Source organism: Podarcis bocagei (genome assembly GCF_964188305.1).
Source record: "Podarcis bocagei genome assembly, chromosome: 12".
In the NCBI taxonomy this organism is placed as follows: Eukaryota; Metazoa; Chordata; class Lepidosauria; order Squamata; family Lacertidae; genus Podarcis; species Podarcis bocagei.
The window spans coordinates 36,070,014-36,089,799 of record NC_138137.1 but is presented as its reverse complement, the minus strand read 5'-3'; the positions used below and the strand labels follow the sequence as shown (position 1 = coordinate 36,089,799).

At 43.3% G+C, this 19,786-nt stretch overlaps 1 protein-coding gene across 4 annotated transcripts in view; it reads right to left on the bottom strand.

Moving 5' to 3' along the window:
• LOC308569358 (ATP-dependent translocase ABCB1-like) overlaps positions 1 to 19,786 on the bottom strand; it is a 57,995-nt gene that overhangs the window by 7,252 nt on the left and 30,957 nt on the right. For all 4 annotated transcript variants that reach the window (XM_081163143.1, XM_081163144.1, XM_081163142.1 and 1 more), the window contains exons 13-24: positions 18,459 to 18,662; positions 15,539 to 15,709; positions 11,919 to 12,080; positions 11,235 to 11,408; positions 9,988 to 10,134; positions 8,232 to 8,336; positions 6,820 to 6,897; positions 5,964 to 6,047; positions 4,336 to 4,539; positions 3,785 to 3,885; positions 1,998 to 2,138; positions 1,045 to 1,201 (exon numbers count right to left, since the gene is read on the bottom strand). In XM_081163143.1, coding sequence (XP_081019269.1) covers positions 1,045 to 1,201; positions 1,998 to 2,138; positions 3,785 to 3,885; positions 4,336 to 4,539; positions 5,964 to 6,047; positions 6,820 to 6,897; positions 8,232 to 8,336; positions 9,988 to 10,134; positions 11,235 to 11,408; positions 11,919 to 12,080; positions 15,539 to 15,709; positions 18,459 to 18,662 — 1,728 coding nt within the window. The remainder of the gene's footprint in view (positions 1 to 1,044; positions 1,202 to 1,997; positions 2,139 to 3,784; positions 3,886 to 4,335; positions 4,540 to 5,963; positions 6,048 to 6,819; positions 6,898 to 8,231; positions 8,337 to 9,987; positions 10,135 to 11,234; positions 11,409 to 11,918; positions 12,081 to 15,538; positions 15,710 to 18,458; positions 18,663 to 19,786) is intronic.

The window sequence follows — 19,786 nt, the reverse complement described above, 5'->3', positions numbered from 1 at the left end:
CACTGGGTTGGTCCATAGTGTTGTGGCTTAGGTTGTAGAGCAGAGCACCTGGAGGTACATCTATTGCACCTGTGCTGTGGGAACTACACTAGCTGTCAATCAGCTACCAGGCCATGTCCAAGGTATTATTCTTACCATATAAAGTTCTGAATCAATGTAGACCAAGCTACCTGAAAGATGGCCTGTACTGGCAGAGACCAGTAAGATCACCTAGATCAGGCATCCCCAACCTGTGTCCCTCCAGATGTTTTGGCCTACAACTCCCATGATCCCTAGCTAACAGGACCAGTGGTCAGGGAATGATGGGAATTGTAGTCCAAAACACCTGGAGGGCCGGAGGTTGGGGATGCCTGACCTAGATCATCTGGGGAAATAGTACCACACCCTACAAAATATCATTGGGCCATGACCTGAGAACAGGCGTTTTTTGCTATTACCCCCGTACTGCAAAATGCCCCTCCCTCTGCCATGCACGAATCATCAACCATCAGTTGTTTCAGGCATCTTATAAAGACTTAATTTTTTGCCCAGGCTTTCCTTGAGTCTTAAGAATGGACCCTGATTTATGTGAATGAATTTCCTGAATTTCTGTCATATTTACTTTTATATGGTTTTATATTGTTGCTTCATTGGCATCAGGTTGTATTTTCATTTTAATGGATACTGTTGCTATATCATACATAGTGTACCCCGCTCAGAGATTTTTGAAATGTTGTGTGGTTTAGAAGTGCTTTTAAATCAATCCATCAATAAAATACAGTAACTGACTCAGCACTGAAGGCTCCTATGTCTCCAGCATGCCCACTAAAAACTGCATCTAAGCTTGGACCGTGAACAAAGCCTATATATAATTTAAACAGAGAAGGACGGTGGAAATGTGTTAAGACTACATCAATAGGAAGAAAATGGCACAAATTCAAATTCTCTGGATCCATCAATGAATTGCTCATACGCTTCAAACCCAGAAGGCAACAAACTCAAGTGCTGAAACTTTTTCTGTGTTTTGTTGGAAGGTAATATAAAAATGCCCAGGGATCAACTTACAGGCTTGTGTCCTTCAACACTGTAATTGTCTATTAAGGGTACAGTCTCAAACAGCTGGAACATGTGAGCTGCAGATATCTTCGCTTTGGCATAGTCTGGTGTAAATGAAGCTGTCTGTCCTAGCGCCATGGCACCAAAGACAATGCATGAGAATACCCTAGAAGTGCAAACAATTTTTTAAAATAAAATAATAATAGTTTTAAAATTTTACCCTGCTTCCATTTTTGTAATGCATTTATTTTGATCTCTCTGATGAAGGTAACATGCAACAAGGGGAACAAGACTTTGCCCCTTTACCAATGCACTTGTCCTAGGTTCAAATATCGGCACTTCCCATTAGAAGACGTAGATAGCAGGTGATGTTAAAGTCCTCTGCCTAAGACCCCAGGGATTCTTTGCAAGTCAAAATAGACAATTTTACACCAGATTAGGTGCCTAACCCGTGACCCTCTAGATGATGCGAGATTACAAATTGTCCCAGACTCTTGGCCATGATGGCTGGGGCTGATGGGAGTTGGAGTCCAACAATCTAGAGGTCCACAGGTTGGCCACCCCTGGCCTAACGGGCCAGTAATCTGGCATACATATGTAAAACCCAGCATGTGGACCTCCAAAGAAACCATTAATTCCCATACTGGCTTTGGGGTACAGAGTATGCATTTCAGGTTCAGGGCCATTGGATTTTAAGTGCATAGAGCCCACATGTGAACACCCAACAGGTCAGTTTTGTCTGGGGTCAAGGGGCAGCAGGGAGGCGTGAGTTCTCCTCCATCAATTGCATAGCTTCGATTTAGGAAACAGATCCAGCCTGATCCAGCCCATATAGCAGCTGAGAAAGCAACCTCAAGCCCTTGTAAAATGCAGGAAAATCCACACCTATATTACTGCTGATTTCATGATAATTTGTTTCTTTTAAACCCCAATAAAAAAAAGAAAAGCAGCAGAGATCTTACAAGAAAACGTTCTTAGAATCCATGTATCCCCCTTCCACAAGGAAGGCACCAAATTGAAAACAAGCGGCGTAGGTGAAGTACATTATGCCTTGGGAAACGCCATAAGTTAGTCCGTGGATATGCGCTTTCTTTAAGGAATTCCTGTAACAAGAGATGAAGGATATTTTGCTTATTTGTGTGTTGATTCACACATTATGGCCGTCTCAATATAAAACATGGGAAGCTCTGTATGAGATGCAACAGCCCTAGAATATGAAGAAGAAGAAGAAAAGAGTTTGGATTTGATATCCCGCTTTATCACTAACCGAAGGAGTCTCAAAGCGGCTAACAATCTCCTTTCTCTTCCTCCCCCACAACAAACACTCTCTGAGGTGAGTGGGGCTGAAAGACTTCAGAGAACTGTGAGTAGCCCAAGGTCACCCAGCAGCTGCATGTGGAGGAGCAGGGAATCGAACCCGGTTCACCAGATTACGAGTCCACTGCTCTTAACCACTACACCATGCTGGCTCTCTTATGAAAGAGCCATAAGGCCAGCTAGATGATATCCCTGCTGCAGTGCAACCACCTACCTGCCGCTCACATTTCCCACAGATCACATCATTGGTTGCTGCTGCAAGGGGAGGCAGGAATATGCACAGCACTGGCATGCAAATATAGGTAAGTTGTCCTTGATACTATGGACTTGAAGGGTAGCTATGAGTTCAATATAACTTGTAAATCTTGCCCAGGACTCTGAAATTTAGCTCTGGATGTTTGCCAGTCTCAGAACTAATGACACCAGTGGTGGGGAACCTTTTTCTGGGTTCTGGGCAAATTTCCAGAGACCATATGCCAGTGAAGGTAAAGCAGTAAATGTAAACGTTTTCTTCCTATAGTATTAACAGATTCAAGGACACCTTGCAGCCAGGCAAGGCTGCATCAGAGGCAAAACAGGACCAGTGAGAGGTGTGGCTTGCAGAGAGAAGGTGTGGCCTCAGAGAGTTCCAAGGGCCAGACGGAGAGGTCTGGAGGGCCACTCTTAAAAGCCATTCATCCAGAGTAGCAGAGGTTTTCTTTTTTTCATTTGAAACTTAAAGCTATGCAAGCAGCAGTCAAGAAGTGAATTAGTAGTTCGGTATCTTATAAATAAAATATAAATAAAATATAAATAAAACAATGATTTGAATAAGATTTTAACAATATATAATTATTTGGTCAAATGGCAGTTCAGATCCTGCGATTGTCTAAATTTTCTTTGTAACAGATATCCAAAAAGTCTTTGTTCCAAGGCACAACCAGAAGCTCTAAAATGCATCTGCCTTAGGAAGACCGTATCTCCAAAAACCGTACAAGACCTGAGTAGGTTCTATACAATTTGACGAGATTGCTCATAACTCTGAGAGCAGTTTCGGCAACCCTTCCCTCGCACCAAATGGGCAGCTATATTTCTCAAGGGTAGCACCTGAGAGGCAAAGGCAAGACTGCTTGTCCACCACTTGAACAAGCCACAAGAAGGAACTCATGACAAAACATTTCAGATTGGATCCAGGCTGAGTCATACTTAGAGAAGAGTGAATGAGCTCTTAGGCATGACTAAGACTGCAACCCTAACCCATTTTGCTTGGAGGTAAGCCCCACCATATTCAACAAGACTAACTTCCGAGAAGGCATGGTTAGGACTGCAGAGTAAGTCTGGCTCAAACTTGAGAAGTAATTGTCCCAAGAATTAAGAAGTTGGATCCGGACTTAACAGCAACATCCTAAGCATGTCATTTCAAGAGCTGATCAAAACGTTCACTGTGTGTTACCTGTATGGTCCTTGCAGACTGTCTCCATACTTTTGTTCAAATTTTATTTCCTGAGTAAGGGAAACAACCGTTCGGATATTCCCTATTGCTTCTGTTGCAATCTGTAAGAGAGAGAAACACACTGGCTAGTGGGAAAGCAACAAGTTTCCCCAAGTATGACTTTCTTGAGGAAAGAGCTATAAAGAGCAAAACACCAGCGCACTCTTACAGTGTGGCTCTCCACTGATTCTAAAGTGCTCCAGGCTGATCTTCAAGGAGCAGTTACAGGCACCAGTGCATAATTGTTTCCAAGAACCAGTCACAGCCCAGCAAGTCTACTATAGAGGGACTTCTTCTCTTAGCTCAAAATGGCACTCTGATCCTTGCAGAAGGGAGGGGATATGGAAAGTGCAGGATCCTCTCGCTTTCTCTCTGCCTCTTCTTTGGTTTTCAGTCTCATGAAGGCGAGACACCACCCTTTTGTTTCTCAGCACCCCTGTTTTGGTTCTAATTCTGGTGGCACTCAACCAGCTGTGTTTGCTGTCAGAGGGAATGGTTTAGCAGAGACTTACCTTCCCTGCACCTTCAAGTTCCTTCTTATCTTTCCTGGCATGTCCAGCCAACATTCTCATTTCAATGAGTCCTCCAATGGCAACGAGTGGCACAACAGCCAAGATGACGAGCGTCAGCTGCCAGCCATACACTAATGATATAATTATTCCTGTCCCGAGGTTAGCAATGTTTTGGGCAAGCATACCTAGCCTGGCCCCTGTAGCCTGAATGAAGGAGGGGGAAACAAAATGTATTAATTGGGGGGGGGTGTTCCTGATGGCTGAACATCTCTCTGTGGCCTTTGGAGTACAACGCCTCCCAGAGTTTGTGAACATGCCATTCCTCAGCTAGTAGGACAAGGCAGAACAGTACAACAGGTTTTTTCCATTTGTATTTGAGAAGAATGGAACAGAGGGAGAATATAGGGCAAATTGCTGCACACTTACTGAAGATGAAGTATCTTTGGGTACAGAAAGTTGTTCTGGCAATTTGATGCAAGGTTAGCATATTTGCTGCCCACTACAGTAGTGCCCGTTAGTCTCCAAAATAGTCTGTTTGTATATTTGTAACAAAACCTTGAGCCACACACTGTATCTCAGACTACCCTACCTCACAGGGCTTTTGGGAAGATAAAATGGTGGGTGGGAGGGTGGGAAACCATGTATGCTGCCCTGAGCTTCTTGGAGAAAGGATATAAATGGAGTAAATAAGTTAAGTAAATATTACAGAAAGCCCATAGTCTCTCTCATCCAAAGGCTTCATCATACCCTTCAGTGCTGCCTCTGAAACTATGCATTGCTCTGCGAAGGGCTAAGGAAGCATGTGGCAAAAAATTTGTTTCCGAAACTTTGACCTAGAAGCAAGAGGTGAATGGAGAAACTTGGTAGAAGCTGGTTTCTCTAAATCAGTGATGGAAAACCTAGGAACCTCCATATGTTGTTAAATTACACCTCCCATCATCTTTGATCACTAGTAATACTGGCTGGAGCCAATGGAGGTTGAAGCGAGAAGAGGAATACTCCGACGAGAGTGAGATTCAGGCTACTTCCTTCTTGGGGGTGGGGGAAGAGAACTGCCAGTCACTTACTCATCACCCTTCCTTATTCATCTGGAGGACACGGTCCTGCTATCCTTCTCTAACTCAGAGAATGTGTCCCTGCAATACTATTAGGTATAGCCTCAATCACAGAGAGTTTTCTGTAGCTGCCTTAGGAAAAGAAAGCTTCCGCCAGAAGGGCCACTTTGGAGCTGTCCAGGGTATCTTCTCGTATTGTTCCCCTGCTTCCCTTGAGAGCTTTGCTAGAACTGGACAGCCCACCCAACTCTAAGTCAAGTTCAACGTCTCAGAAGTGATGCCTATGTCCAGGGTTTCTGCAAAACTACTTCACAGTTATTGATAAACTTTCCAACTGCGCAAGAACCCAACCAAGTTGCCTTTGAGCGCAGCCTATTTAAGCCTCTCGCTTTAGCCATCTCTCGTTGGCAGTGTCTTTGAAATACACAACTGGAAATGACTAAAATATGGTTTAGTGCCACGTACAAACTTAGTTAGCATGTGGAACTCAGGCACTGGATAGCCTACAACACAACTACGTAGAATCATCAAGAGAATGAGAATTGGGGGAGGGTACAGATGAGTATTACTTACACCTTTTACTTCAGAAGCATCAAGAGCAAGTCTTGTAGTCAACGCTCCAGTATTGTTTTTAGGGTCATCAAACCAAGCAATGTCCTAGAAATACACAATACATTTTAAGGTACCAGCACAATGCTGGCTACAATAGCATTGCAAATCCAGTTTTTGCTGTTCAGATTCTGGAGGGCAAGATATTTTAAAATATATTTAATTAGGGTCATTATTCATTTGTAGAGTTGCAGTCTTGCACCTAGTAACTAATTCCTAAAACCCAGCGAAGTCAACAGATTTCTCCCCCCCCCCTCTGCCCCCCGCATCTAAATAGATTGGGTCAATCACGCTCTTGTGGTTTCTGAGCTCAGAGGTTTCCAAACATGTTGGCTGAGAGTAATACAACTAATTAAGGGTTTGTATGGGTAATTTTTTTCTTTGAACATCAGATCTCCGTGCCATATAGACTTCTTAGTTTTGACACTTTCAAATGCAATTTACCACTGAAGAAAGTTGCTGTTCAAGGAACACAACTCAACCCCCTCCCAGGTGAAAGGAACTACTTGGGTGATTTTCTTGGATGTGGGCTGTAGATCAGGTGTGGGGAACCTTTTGCCCTCCAGATATTGCTGAACTACAACTCCCATTATCCCTGGCCATATTACTAGGGCTGATGGGAACTGCAGCTCAGTGACACCCGAAGGGCCACATATTTCCCAAACTTGCCGTGGAGGATTGGCTTATTGCAATGTTGGAAGGGGTGATGGCACAGTTCAATATTGCAACCCGTTTATTGGGCTAGCGCAGGATAAAAACTGAAATCAGTTTTTATCCTGTGCTAGCTCAATAAAGCAAACAAATCTCTCCCTTAGAATACCTGTCTAAGCATTGCTTGGAATCCCATGTAGCGAAGCTTCAGTGTAAGGATCTCTCCAGCTCTGCCAAAGGTGAAACCCTGAAAGAGAAGGTTTCCTGCATAATTGGATGCTGCCGGTTTTGATATTCTTTTTTGTATCTTTATTTTATACCTTATTATGATTTAATAATACAACAACAACATTTGTACCCCGCCCATCTGACTGGGTTGCCCCAGCCAATCTGGGCAGCTTACAGCATATATAAAAACATAGACATTTTTAATTTGGTTGTGTCCTTTTGGATGTTTTATTGTTTATGACTACTTTTGTTATGTTTGCAATTATGTATTTTTTCATGTTGTAAGCCACCTTGAGAATGGTTTTAACAATGGAAAGGTGGCATACAAATAACGTTAAGCAAACCAGAGTACAAGCAACTTAGCTACTTTGCATTCCGTATGAGAAAAATAAGGCATTGGGAGAAAACACTCATCCTGCCAGAGGGATCAACAGGTTTGGTGTTTAGCTCCTTCCCTGCTTCAGTCTCTATTCCTCTGATCTTGATCTGGGTTCCTGAATGGGCTGCAATGGGGCACTAGGCTGCAAAATTCTCCAAACATGCCATTCGCCGAAACGACTGGAGCCGTATGGCTCAAGTGGATATTGCTTTCTTATAACAGGAAGGAAATCACAACAATGTATAATATGGGCAGAATGATTCAAAATAAGTTGTACTGGCATGACAGCCAAGCACAACGTTTTCCAAAAGCAAAATATCTATTTTCTTTGAGCTACACAAGCACTGCATCAGTTTATGATAATACTACAAGAATGTTTTTCCAGTACTGAATTTGAGATTCAAGACTCAAACTACTGGCTCTTGCTGGAAATGCCAGAAGTATGCCATGACAAGTGTATGGGCCTTACTCTGTAGTTAGAAGAACTGTTCTGTATTCAGGGTCTAAATAGAATTTACAGGATATATGATGAAGCTCTCAGGCCAATGTATTAAGATCAAGGCTTCTGACATTAATAACTTGTTTTGTTATCCGATATGTTTATGATGTAATCATGGATATTTTGATGGAAAGCTTATGCTGGGCACACCTAAAACATTGTTGCATTCAAACATTTTGCCTTACTTGCAGTTTTGCAATTTCAACAGCAAATCAATATTCTGCACATCTGTCAATTCAAATTTGCTACAGTGATCCTTGTGAATTTGAAAGATGTCTGATATAGTTCTGCACACAAAGGAACTATATAATCCTCTAGAATTAAATACACTATGTTGGTCCATCTTCAAAAATTAATCTAAATCCTTTGGATTAAAAGTAATGTCACTTCTTCAAAACAAACAATAGTTCTGTGAGTTTTTGAATACTTTCAGGATCTGGCCAGAAACAGTAAGAACAAAGCAAATGCAACTTACCTGAAGGAAAAATGTTACAAAGGATATAATCCCAAGTGCTAAGAATAGCAATGAATACATATTGCTCTTTTCTCGTACTATGTCTGGATCATTCAGTGTAAAAATCTATGGAACAGTAATCTCAGTGTTAATTTTCTTTCATTAACTTATCTCTAAATACTTCACCTTGCTTACTTGTACTGAAACTCATTCTCTTAAGTATAAAACGTGCAATAAAGAAAGTAAAATCATATATATCTCTAAACAGATGAATTACTGCTTATCAGTTATTAATTAGCTCGTACATATCAATAACCCTAAAAACAATGTTCTGGGTAGATATTGCTCACTTAGATTTTCTTTGCATTGTGCTGCAATGTTTCTCCTGAGGCTATATAATAGTACAAGAGAGACATACATTGAAAATATGTAACTAAAAAATACATCCATTCTTGCTCCCAGAAGGAGGTTTCCTGTTATTGGCTGCAGCCCAGAGGGCCATTGGAGGAGCTGTATATTTATGGCTTCCAAGTCTGCATTTACCATTGTTATTAGACTCTATAATAGTAGTCATGCGCAAAGACTGGCAAGCCACTTTCAAAACATGGGCAGTTAAGAGCAGGTTTCAATGATGATCAAGGAACTGAGTTCAATTTGAGTGAGAAGGCCAATTCAGAGCTTGCCTAAATAAATGAGGAAACATTTGGTCTGAAGGCAGTTTAACACACATATTTTGGGTACACTGACTTGCGGGGGTGGCTGTTAGGGCCAAAAGTCAGTTTGGAAATATTTTTATGAATAGCTTCAAAAAGGTAGGAGCAATCATCTGCTCAGTAATACAGGAGTACAGCGGACACTCAGGTTGTGAACGTGATCTGTGAAAGAGGCACGTTCGCAACCCGCAGCATTTGCATCGCTCAGCGGCGTGTCTGTGCATGCACGGGTTGCAATTCGGCGCTTCTGTGCATGCGCAAAGTGCAATTTAGCACTTCTGTTCATGTGCAACCGCCAAAACCTGGAAGTAACCCGTTCTGGTGCTTCCGGGTTTCGGCGCATGCGTAACCTGAAAAAACGCAACCTGAAGCGCCTGTAACCCGAGGTATGACTGTATTATGAAAATCTCCATGGGGACATTGAAATGCCTAAGAGCAAGCACTATGTATTGCATTCTGTGAAAGTAATCCCCAATTGAGAATGGGAAAATCTGTCAGGTTTCGTTTCTCCCAGTTTTTGATTCCTCCAATCTTAATTTCAGTTATCCACATTTCCATGTAATTTTGTGGGTGTTGGGTTTTTTTTAAGTCCTCATGAAAAATCATCAGCATTTTAGTGTGAATTTCCCCTAATAAGCCCACATCTGTATACAATTTCGCCTAATAAACTCATTTCACAGACATGTGCATTTTTAGGCACACCTTATCCTAGCAAATGCATTTTTGCACACATTACTTGGCTGCAATGTTGCGTTCCAAATTTCGGAGATGTGTGAATTTCAAAGGATGGTTGCATTTCAGTCCTTGTGTTGTTTCCGAAACTGCAAATCAGGCAGCTTTCCTTTAAATATGAACTGAATTGAAATTAACCACCATCCATACCATCAACTAACATTCACCTACATTTTGCTATAGAAGAACTGCCCCCATAGTCTTCCCTCTACACAGATCCGAGTTTCTCAGTGCAAATTCTCTCTTGAAGGCTCAATTCTGGCCTGAATGTTTTCTACATCTAAATGTAGTTTTGGAATGGATGTCAGAGACAGAACTTACTATATACTCACCCCTATGATTTCAGAGAATATGACTGAAAACGCAGGCTGCAACGCTCCATTGATGATTGCAGAAAATGTTCCCACCAAAAAGTAAGGCCATTCAGACACATTCAACTTCATTATCTTCAGAAATGAAACTGAGGGCAAATTTTCCTTCTAGAAGACAGGAGAATGTTTTATGCAGTGCTCTCTGCCCTTTTCTGGCCTCCATTCATAAACTCTCTATACTTGTTGCTTTTCTTTTTACAGGAAATATGGTGCTGATCTAGGAAACGCCCGTGGTTCTGTTTGCTCCCTGTAGACCTTTGTCTATTTCAATTACCACAGTCTCTCCAGGGTGTTGGGCAGAGCTAATTCTTGTCACCTATTCTTAACCTGAATATTTGACTTTCTGTAAACAAAACCTGTACCACTTCCCTTAAATGAAGAGAAATCAACTGGTGGACCAAAGTAGAAAGACTCTGTGATGGGTCTTCACTAAGCAAAGTCTCAAAAAAGGAGGGAGGAAGATCTTTTAACTGAGAGCGGTTACACATTTTACATTTGTTTGCTGCTGCATCTGTTTCCTTCAACAAATTTGTAAAGTGTGAACTGCAGACACACATCCTTCAACAGGCTCAGACTTTGGGGATCCCCCCACCAAATCAAGGCTGTCAGGTGTATCCAAAACAAGAGCCACTCTTATGGAGGGGAGCAACTACTCGGGATGCAGTAAGGTAGGAGATGAGCCCTGAAAACCAAAGGGGTCATCAGAGCAAGAGCCTGCATAGAGGAACATAGTATAAGAAAAGCAGAAGAATATAAGATCAGCCAGGAACAGGAAGATGCAGACCTGAAAACAAGTCTTGGCACATGTCTTGGTGTACAAAGGTAAAGGTCCATTAGGTCCAGTTGTGGACGACTCTGGGGTTACGCGCTCATCTCACTCTATGGGCCGAGGGAGCTGGCGTTTGTCTACAGACAGCTTCTAGGTCGTGTGGCCAGCATGACTAAGCCGCTTCTGGTGAACCAGAGCAGCACACGGAAAAGCCTTTTACCTTCCCGCCAGAGCGGTACCTATTTATCTACTTGCACTTTGACATGCTTTGGAACTGCTAGGTGGGCAGGAGCCGGGACCGAGCCACGGGAGCTCACCCCGTCGCGGGGATTCGAACCACCGACCTTCTGATCGGCAAGCCCTAGGCTCTGTGGTTCAAACTTTGGTGTACACACAAAGCACAATTAGCACTGTTGCAATTTAAAGCCGAGACACTTACAGGCTGAACAGTTTGGACCTCAAGGTCTTTGTCCTGCTCTTCTGGCCTTTTCAAGCTCTTGCGAGTTGAACGCCGTCGCACTCCATTTGCCAATAAGTCTTTTAATGCCTCTTTTGACATGCCTTTTCCGTCAATGAGCTCATTTTCATCTGAACGAACCTCAGTTTCAATTGACTGAAATAAGAGAGCAGAAGTTTTGAAAGAGATTTGGATTTCAAAATGCTGGTGTGAAATGTTTATAGAATTACCGTATTTTCCCGTGTATAAGACTAGGTTTTCCCCCCTAAAAAATAATATCAAAAATTAGGGGGCATCTTATACACGGATAGTGCCAAGGGTGGACTGCCGATTGGTTGTTGCCGCAAAAATAGGGGGCATCTTGTACATGGGGGTGTCTTATAAACGGAAAAATACGGTATATACACTGAACTGAGAACAATAAAAGCTGAATATATTAAACAACTCTGAGGACCGTTAACAGACTACAGCTTCCAGAATTCTTTGCAGGGAGCCACAACAGTCGCTAGGACTGTGCATATAGGAAAAGAGGTTGCATTGCAGCATCAGTTCCCAAAGGACTTGGTGGAGTTGGGCCACAGGGACGAATAGGAACAGAACTCAGTTCAAGAGGACTTACATGCCAACGTGACAAAAGGGGAGAAAAGAAAAGAAATGAACCAGTACCTGCATATTAACAAGTTTGAAATAAACTCCTTTCTTTGCCATGAGCTCATTATGTGTTCCTTGCTCTGTGATGGAGCCATCTTCAAAAGCAGCTATGAGGTCTGCGTTGCGGACTGTAGATAACCGATGAGCGATTACAATAGTTGTGCGACCTTCCCTTGCCTAAAGAGACGTATTCAGATTCAGTTAACATTGGCCTATGTTCACAAGTCTTTGCATCACATTTTACACAGAGACTTTAATCCACCAAGGGCAGCCCAGTCTACACTTACTGGCAGTAGCTCTCTAAGATGATCTGCCATTGAGCTATGGGCCTTGCTCAAAATTGCAAAGGAAAAAGCAGTCAGAATGCAGCAGGCACACCAACTCAATATTTGTTTGAAGGGGGTCCAGCCCCCCACTCCAATATTGAGGGGGTCCAGTGCAACTGCACTGGCCTATGCAGTGTCAGGAGACACGTGTGATATCAAGCAATGCACACATGACAACACACGCACACAGCACGCATCAGCCCCCTCCCCCAATCTTGGAGGGAACCTGGTGCCACTGGTACGTAGATGGACTAGCATCTGGTAGCTTTCTACCCCAGTACCGCCTATCCCAGGGAATGCAGCCTTAGAGCCAATCAGGCATTGTCCTAATTTCATACGAGTAGCAAGTAGGGAAAGCAAAGATGGGAAAGTATTCCAGTTACAGATAGGTAGCCGTGTTGGTCTGCCATAGTCAAAATAAAAAAATTCCTTCCAGTAGCACCTTAAAGACCAACTAAGTTAGTTCTTGGTAAGAGCTTTCGTGTGCATGCACACTTCTTCAGATACACTGAAACAGAAGTTGCCAGACCCTTCTATATAGTGAGAAGGTGGGGAGGGGTATTACTCAGAAGGGTGGTGGGAATGGGAGATTGGCAGATAGCTGAGATGAGCCTGTTGACGACTCTTAACGACTGTAATAGGTCTTGCAGGAAAAGGCAAGGGGTGAGAAGGTGGGAAAGTATGTTTCAGAGAGGGAAATGGCAGAAAGATGCTGAGAGATGGGAGGGGAGCCAGCACCACCCACTTTTGGCTCTGACCCCATTCACCAACACTATGCAGTCCTCAAAAGATCAACTCTGTGGGGATGAGGCGCTTGGCAGGAAAAAGGCTTCTGCGCTGTTTGGTAGTGAGTCTTCAGGGTTCCAGGCAGGAGTCATTCCCAGCCCCAGAGGATTGAATCCAACACCTTTTGTATCACCGAGCTTTGATTCTTCAGTTTCTAAGGATCTCTCACACAGTCATCATGGCTTAGTTCTGCCCTCTTCCCGGTTTATTAGGAGAAGAAAGGTACTCTGCACACGCTCAGATGCACCACCTGTTGTGTTTAAAACCACTTGCGCCAAACTCTTCCAGGGCACAAAAATATTTTTATCTTTATTTGACCTCAACAGGAACTCAGCAAGAGAGCAACTGATCAGCCCAAGTACAGCCAGAGAGTGGCACACCCAGGAATGGAGCTGAATTTGGATCTTCCACAAGGTAATTCAGCAACACACCGCATGACACTGAACTGATTTGACCTGAAGCCTTTTCTGGTTCTGGTCCAGGAAGAGGTGAAAGAATGGTTAGCTGTGCCTAGCCAGCTTTCAAAGTCTTTTTTTTTAGTGTAAAATTTAGCAGACATTACTTTTGTGCTAAAACCTTTTGGCGTCTGGTTATCCTGCTCATTAATCTTTAATTTGAGTTAACATTCCTCACAGCCAGGAACAATCCATAGAAACCCCGGGAAGGTAACTAATTAACTAGATATTGAACCAGCGCTTCCCATCCTTATCTCACATGCCCACAGTCCCCCTTTAGCTTTCAACATCAGGAACAAAAGCAGGTATAGAGGCTTTTTGGAACCGACTCCTGGGCTTCTCTGTAATTCCCATAGGGATCTGTCAATATTGATTACAACACACCTGCTCTGTTTTGGGATGGTGACCTATCCATCCTTCAAAACAATCAATATTCTCGATTTCACTTTCAAGTAAGGCATGCTTTAATTGCCTCTCCTAAACTGAAATGTGCATACAGAAGACAACCAGATCGTTATAAGCAGCTCCCTTTTAAAACAACACTGTTTTTGAAATGCATTTAAGCGTATTTGCTGGCATCCAAGAGAGTGCCCTGTATAGAGAGGCTGGCGTGAGGAAGACCCCTCCATTCTGTCAATTCCCTCCTCCAACTTCAGTCCCCTGCTGTAACTCATCACAGGCTCTTCATGGAGGTTCCCTGACCTTCAGGTAGGGATGGGCAAAGGCAGATTTTGCTGCCTGGTGTGGAGCAGCAAATGCCCACCCTCCAAATCAAAGTGCAAGGCTGGCTCCTGCGGCAGAAAATCCCATGTCCCAAGCAGCTGGCATCCATCTTTCTCAAGAGACAAGGGAGTGTGCCTCCAGGGGTGATGTCAAACGGCTGGAGAATCACAGTGCCTCCTGTGGTGCAGAGACCGGTAACTTGTAACTGCTCCCAGATAGGTTTTGCTGATTAGCAGCACAGAAGTGACCTCTCTGGGGTGCAAGCCTGGGTTGCCCAAATGACAAGGCCCACCCCCTGCCTCAGCCTTGCTGATGTGGTCCAAAGGAAATCAGAACAAGATGCTTGACACCAGCTTGGCTGCAGGAGTTGCCAGAAGGGACTCCACTCTGGATTTGTGCAGTGTTTACTTTTTAGCCTTTTCTTCTCCTGAAGATGTCCCACAAGGCAGTAGGCATGGGTTTACTCCAAAAGCCTTTCTCGCCAATGAGTATAGCCACAAGGCAGCAGAGGGTTAGGATCAGAGTTTTCCTTCTCCTAGATGGGCTACTTTCCCAGCCCCATCTGCCCCTCACTTCCCTCTATAGCACATGAAGAAACGGCATGATTGACCGTTGGACCCACTATTGGTCTCGTCCACTCAATCCGTCAGAGCCTTTCTTCGCATGCAGGGGGAGGTCCCTATCTCACTAAGGGTGTGAGACCCATTGGCTACCCTCACCTGGTTCAGCTGGCCAGTCAAAAGCCATTTCCTGGGGTGTGGTCGCTGTGGCATGTTGACAGCTTCTGGGAGACACAGGTGAGAGCTGAGTGCAGGGTGGGGACCAAAGACGGACAAACTACCCCAGAAGGAGCACAATAACATGTTCTTCACCCCTCCCCTAACACCCCTCCCATACATATACAGTGGTACCTCGGGTTAAGAACTTAATTCGTTCTGGAGGTCCGTTCTTAACCTGAAACTGTTCTTAACCTGAGGTACCACTTTAGCTAATGCGGCCTCCTGCTGCCACTGCACCGCTGGTGCGCAATTTCTGTTCTCATCCTGAGGTAAAGTTCTTAACCTGAGATGCTATTTCTGGGTTAGCAGAGTCTGTAACCTGAAGCATCTGTAACCTGAAGCGTCTGTAACCCAAGGTACCACTGTACTCCCTAACAGTATAAATGCAACAATAAGTTCAAATGACTGAAACTTTGCTGCCCTTTCACGTCAGTGGGAGAGAAAGAGGCAGGAAAGGCCCATCATGCAATGAGATCGCTACTCTCATAATGAAACCTGTTATTCATCTTAAGTTATTTGTAAACCATTCATTTTCTACTATGCAAGGTTTTCACAGGGAAACAGACCTTGTCCAATGCTGCCTGAACCACAGCTTCACTTTCGGTATCCAAAGCTGACGTAGCCTCATCCAGCAACAGGATCTTGGGATTGCGGACAAGAGCACGGGCAATTGCTATCCTTTGCTTCTGTCCTCCACTTAGCTGGGCTCCTCTTTCTCCAACCATAGTGTGAAATGTCTGAAAACAGGGGGGAAAACCAGCAACAGCTCAGAACCAATAAATGATGTTATGGCCCGATATATTATATCAGGGTTAGGGAGTAATTTTTGGCCCACAGATGGCATTTTCTCTTGGCCAGCTCTTGGGGAGGAGGACTGCATGCTAATAGTGGGTGGAGCCAATGCAAGAGTGGGTGTGGCCAGCATGTCCACTTTGTTTACACCCACTCATGTTCAAGGGCATCCTGTAAACTGAGAGTTAGTTTATTTTCACCTTCCTGTGCAAGTTGGCTCCACCCACCACTGACAGAGGGCTGGCTAAGAGGGGACATGTGTTTACTCCACACACATGTCCACACTGACATTGCACACCCCTCACCATGAAACTTTTCCTGCATGAAGATCATCTCTATTGAGGAATTCTGAGGCCCAGACCATAAGTCATCCTGGAAAATTTAATCTAAATAACTGAATAAATATACAAGCGTGTTATGTGTGTTTTGCTTGCTGAAAACACACCACGTGTTCAGTGGCTAGAAAAATACTTGCACCAAGCACCAGGCATTTCAAGAAACATTTCTGGGTTGTTTATTTGCCTAGGAAGGTTCATCTATATTTAGAGAAATAGTAATAATAATGTGTGTGAAAATAGACCTTATAGCCAACATGCACAGGAAGGTGAAAATAAACTAACTCTCAGTTTACAGGACGCCCTTGAACCACTGCCCTTTCTAACAACTGAACTTAAAAAAATAGATTAAAACATGAGGCCTGTATTTAAACTTCAACAACTGATTTTAATATTTAAAAAAGCCTTGTTTTAGTGAATCTCTTTCTAGCAGTAGTGGCAGCCCTAACGCACACAGGCCTCCTTGGTATTATACATTTAAATCAGTATCATATCATTTTAAACAGTCATGGCTTCTCCCAAAGAATTCTTGGAGCTGTAGTCTGTTACAGGTGCTGAGAGCTGCTAGGAGTCCTCTATTCCCTACCCACCCACCCCCAAACAACTATTCCCAGTGTGGTCTAACAATAAATTCCTCTTCCCGGGAACACACACTTATTCCACTGTTACCTTCACCCTCCAAGTTCCTTCCCTGTCTTTGTCAATCCCCTCACACTGATTTTCATGTGTTGCTTTGTGAAGCATTGTGTGCATGGTGCCACATAAATAATAAAGACCTTCAACCTTTAACTAAAAAAAAAACAATCCCCCAAGATATAGGAAACACTGATAATTCTTCTTCCAGACTCCACATGAGACTTTTAAAAAGCTGCAGCCTTCCCTAACCTGCTGCCCTCTAGATGTTTTGAACTACAAAGCCCATCAGCCCCAACCAGGATAGGCAATGGTCAGGAATGATGGGCACCATGGTCCAACAATATATTGAGCACACCAGGTTGGATAACAAGCCTCATATAATCTGTGCTATACCTCAAAGGAAAATCTATTAAAGATGATATATAGATTGTATTTGACTCCTAGCAAGCTCATCAAGATGTATAAAAAGGATCTAACTTATGCTGGAAGTTCCAAGAGACCGAAGGTACATTCTTTCACATGTGGTGGAAGTGTAAGCAAGCCAAAAAATATTGGGATATGATTTATGGAGAATTCAAAAATATTTTTAAGACAACAATCCCAAAAAATCTGGAAGCTTTCTTATTAGGAATAACAAATGTTGACATCCCTAAGAAGGAACTCAACCTCTTTCTCTATGCAACTACAGCTGTAAGAACCATCTACATGCATAAATAGAAAGAACAAGAAATTCCAACAAAAAAGGATTGGTTAAATAAACTAATAGAATATGTAGAATTGGCCAGCATTGCAACTAAAATCAGCAAGCAAGACGAGACTTGGCTGAGGGAGGAGTGGAAATTATTTGCAGATTATTTAAAAACGATATAATTGTCAGATACCGTAAATCTACAAGCAGGATTTGGTGTGTGAGAAGCAGTATTTAACAACTGGGCTAGAGATTAGAGTGAAAATGGGTTGTTAAAAAGGAGGCGCAGCACAACAAGGAACAAAAGGGAAGCCTTTTCACAACTGTATTCACAACTGTATATATTGAAATTAGGGGGGGGACAAGCCTCATATAACCAGCATGCTTAAATCTAATTGATGCATGAAGGGGTTAACATCGTAGAGTAAGCTGTCCTGCCAGGCTTAGCTAGGCACACCCCCTCACCTTGGGAGGAGGGTAATCAAGCCTATTGTTGTTATTCTGTCTACTTGAGTGCCTCAGCGTGATGTGGTCTAAGCTCAGACCACATGGTTTTTATAAGCCATTCTTGAGTTCCTGTACCAACAATTCAGGAACTTTCACCACTGTAACTAAGCCAAGTTTTTCTGTCTGTGTTTTCTGACTGGTGTATGGAAAACACATGAACATGACCTTTGGAGAGTTTGTAAGTAACCCATTTTAAACTTTTCAAACACAGGGTCTTTTCTATGCTAAGGGAAGAGGGATGTTTTGGAACTCACAAGGGCATATTTTAAAGCTCTTACAGCATATATTTCCATGCTTTACTTTGCTATATAACTTGTGATTTTAAATTGAACCTGGGGTTCTCTCACCAAAGACTACTCGCCCCAAAACTTGGATCTTGACACCCAGCGAATTCTCCTTGCCACTAACACAGGTTAGAGAAGGCAGCCTTCAGGCAATATTTTATTCTGCTTGGTTTATTTCAGCTTTTAAAAAACGACACAAGGCATTAAAATAAGATAAGCAGAGGAGGGTATCCTAATTTCTCACATTGGGCAGTTTCATGATGAAGTCATAAGCATTGGCTTCCTTGACAGCTTTTTCAATCTCTTCCATGGTGACGTCTTCACGGCCGTATCGAATGTTTTCTGCAATCGTGGTTTGAAATAACACAGGCTCCTGGTTCACCACACCTATAATCTCCCTCAGGTACCTTAAGTTCAGGGTCTTGATATCCTGATCATCAATGGTAATCTAAAATGAAGCACACACAAATCGCACAAGAGAGTTCCACTCAGAACTCAGAATAAATATTGGCAAACTGTCATAAAAAGAATGTGTGAAGTAAAAGGGAAAATATTATCATGGGTATAGTACATAGTTTGAAAAGGGGAGTGGAAGAAAGGGGTATATCTAGTCAGGAAAGTAGGGGAGAGGGTTTGGATAGAGACAGGATCAGACACAGCCAATTACTAGTGGTAGTCAGCTGCAAGGTTTTCGTGGAAGAGGGATAGACAAATCTGAGACAAGCCTGACAAAGCAAAGAAAAAGAGGAAATAGACCATCTCCCTAGTCAAGGAGGACGGCACGAGCATGTAAAGCAGGAGTGGCTAAACTTCCTTATTTATTTTATTTATTTAGGGCATTTCTTTCCCACCTTTTCCTCTGGCATAGGGCACCCTGTGAGCTTCATAGCATAGGGAACCCTGGTCTCCCAGCTCCTAGCCTCTCACTACCACACCACACTGCTACAGTCTGAGGGCTGCATTCAGCCTTGGCCAACCCTTTAGTGGTTGTGTGCTACTGGTGGGGGCAGCCAACCCATAGTCTCACATGCACACACAGGATACACAGCCCCTGACACACACACACACACACACACACACACACACACACACACACACACCCCTCCGCAACTGATCTATGCAGATCAGCTGAGGAAGGGGAGAATTATTGCCTCCTCCCTGCTCATCAAATTATCAATGTAATGACTAGCAAAGGAGTAAATTGCCTCTTCGTTAAGGCACTGGCATATGACCATCCCAGCATTGCATCTATTTGTTTTCCTTCTTTGTTGTCATAAAAATAAGTGAAGGGTGTTTTTTTTTGGGGGGGGGGTTGGAGGGGATAGATCTGTCCCTGAACTGGGAATTAGCCACCCCTGATGTAAAGAAACAGAGTTTCGGTTAGTTTAGGCTGGATCTGGAGGAGGAGATGTCAGGAAAAGTTGTAAGGCGAGGAGACAGGCAGAGGTCCAGGAGGAAGAAGAGCTGTTACCACTTGAGACCTGCAAACTCGCCTTGCAACTGATTCTGAACTCCACCTTCTCTACTGCAGCACACATGCTGCCCCAGATTTAAAGCACATGGCTCTCTCGC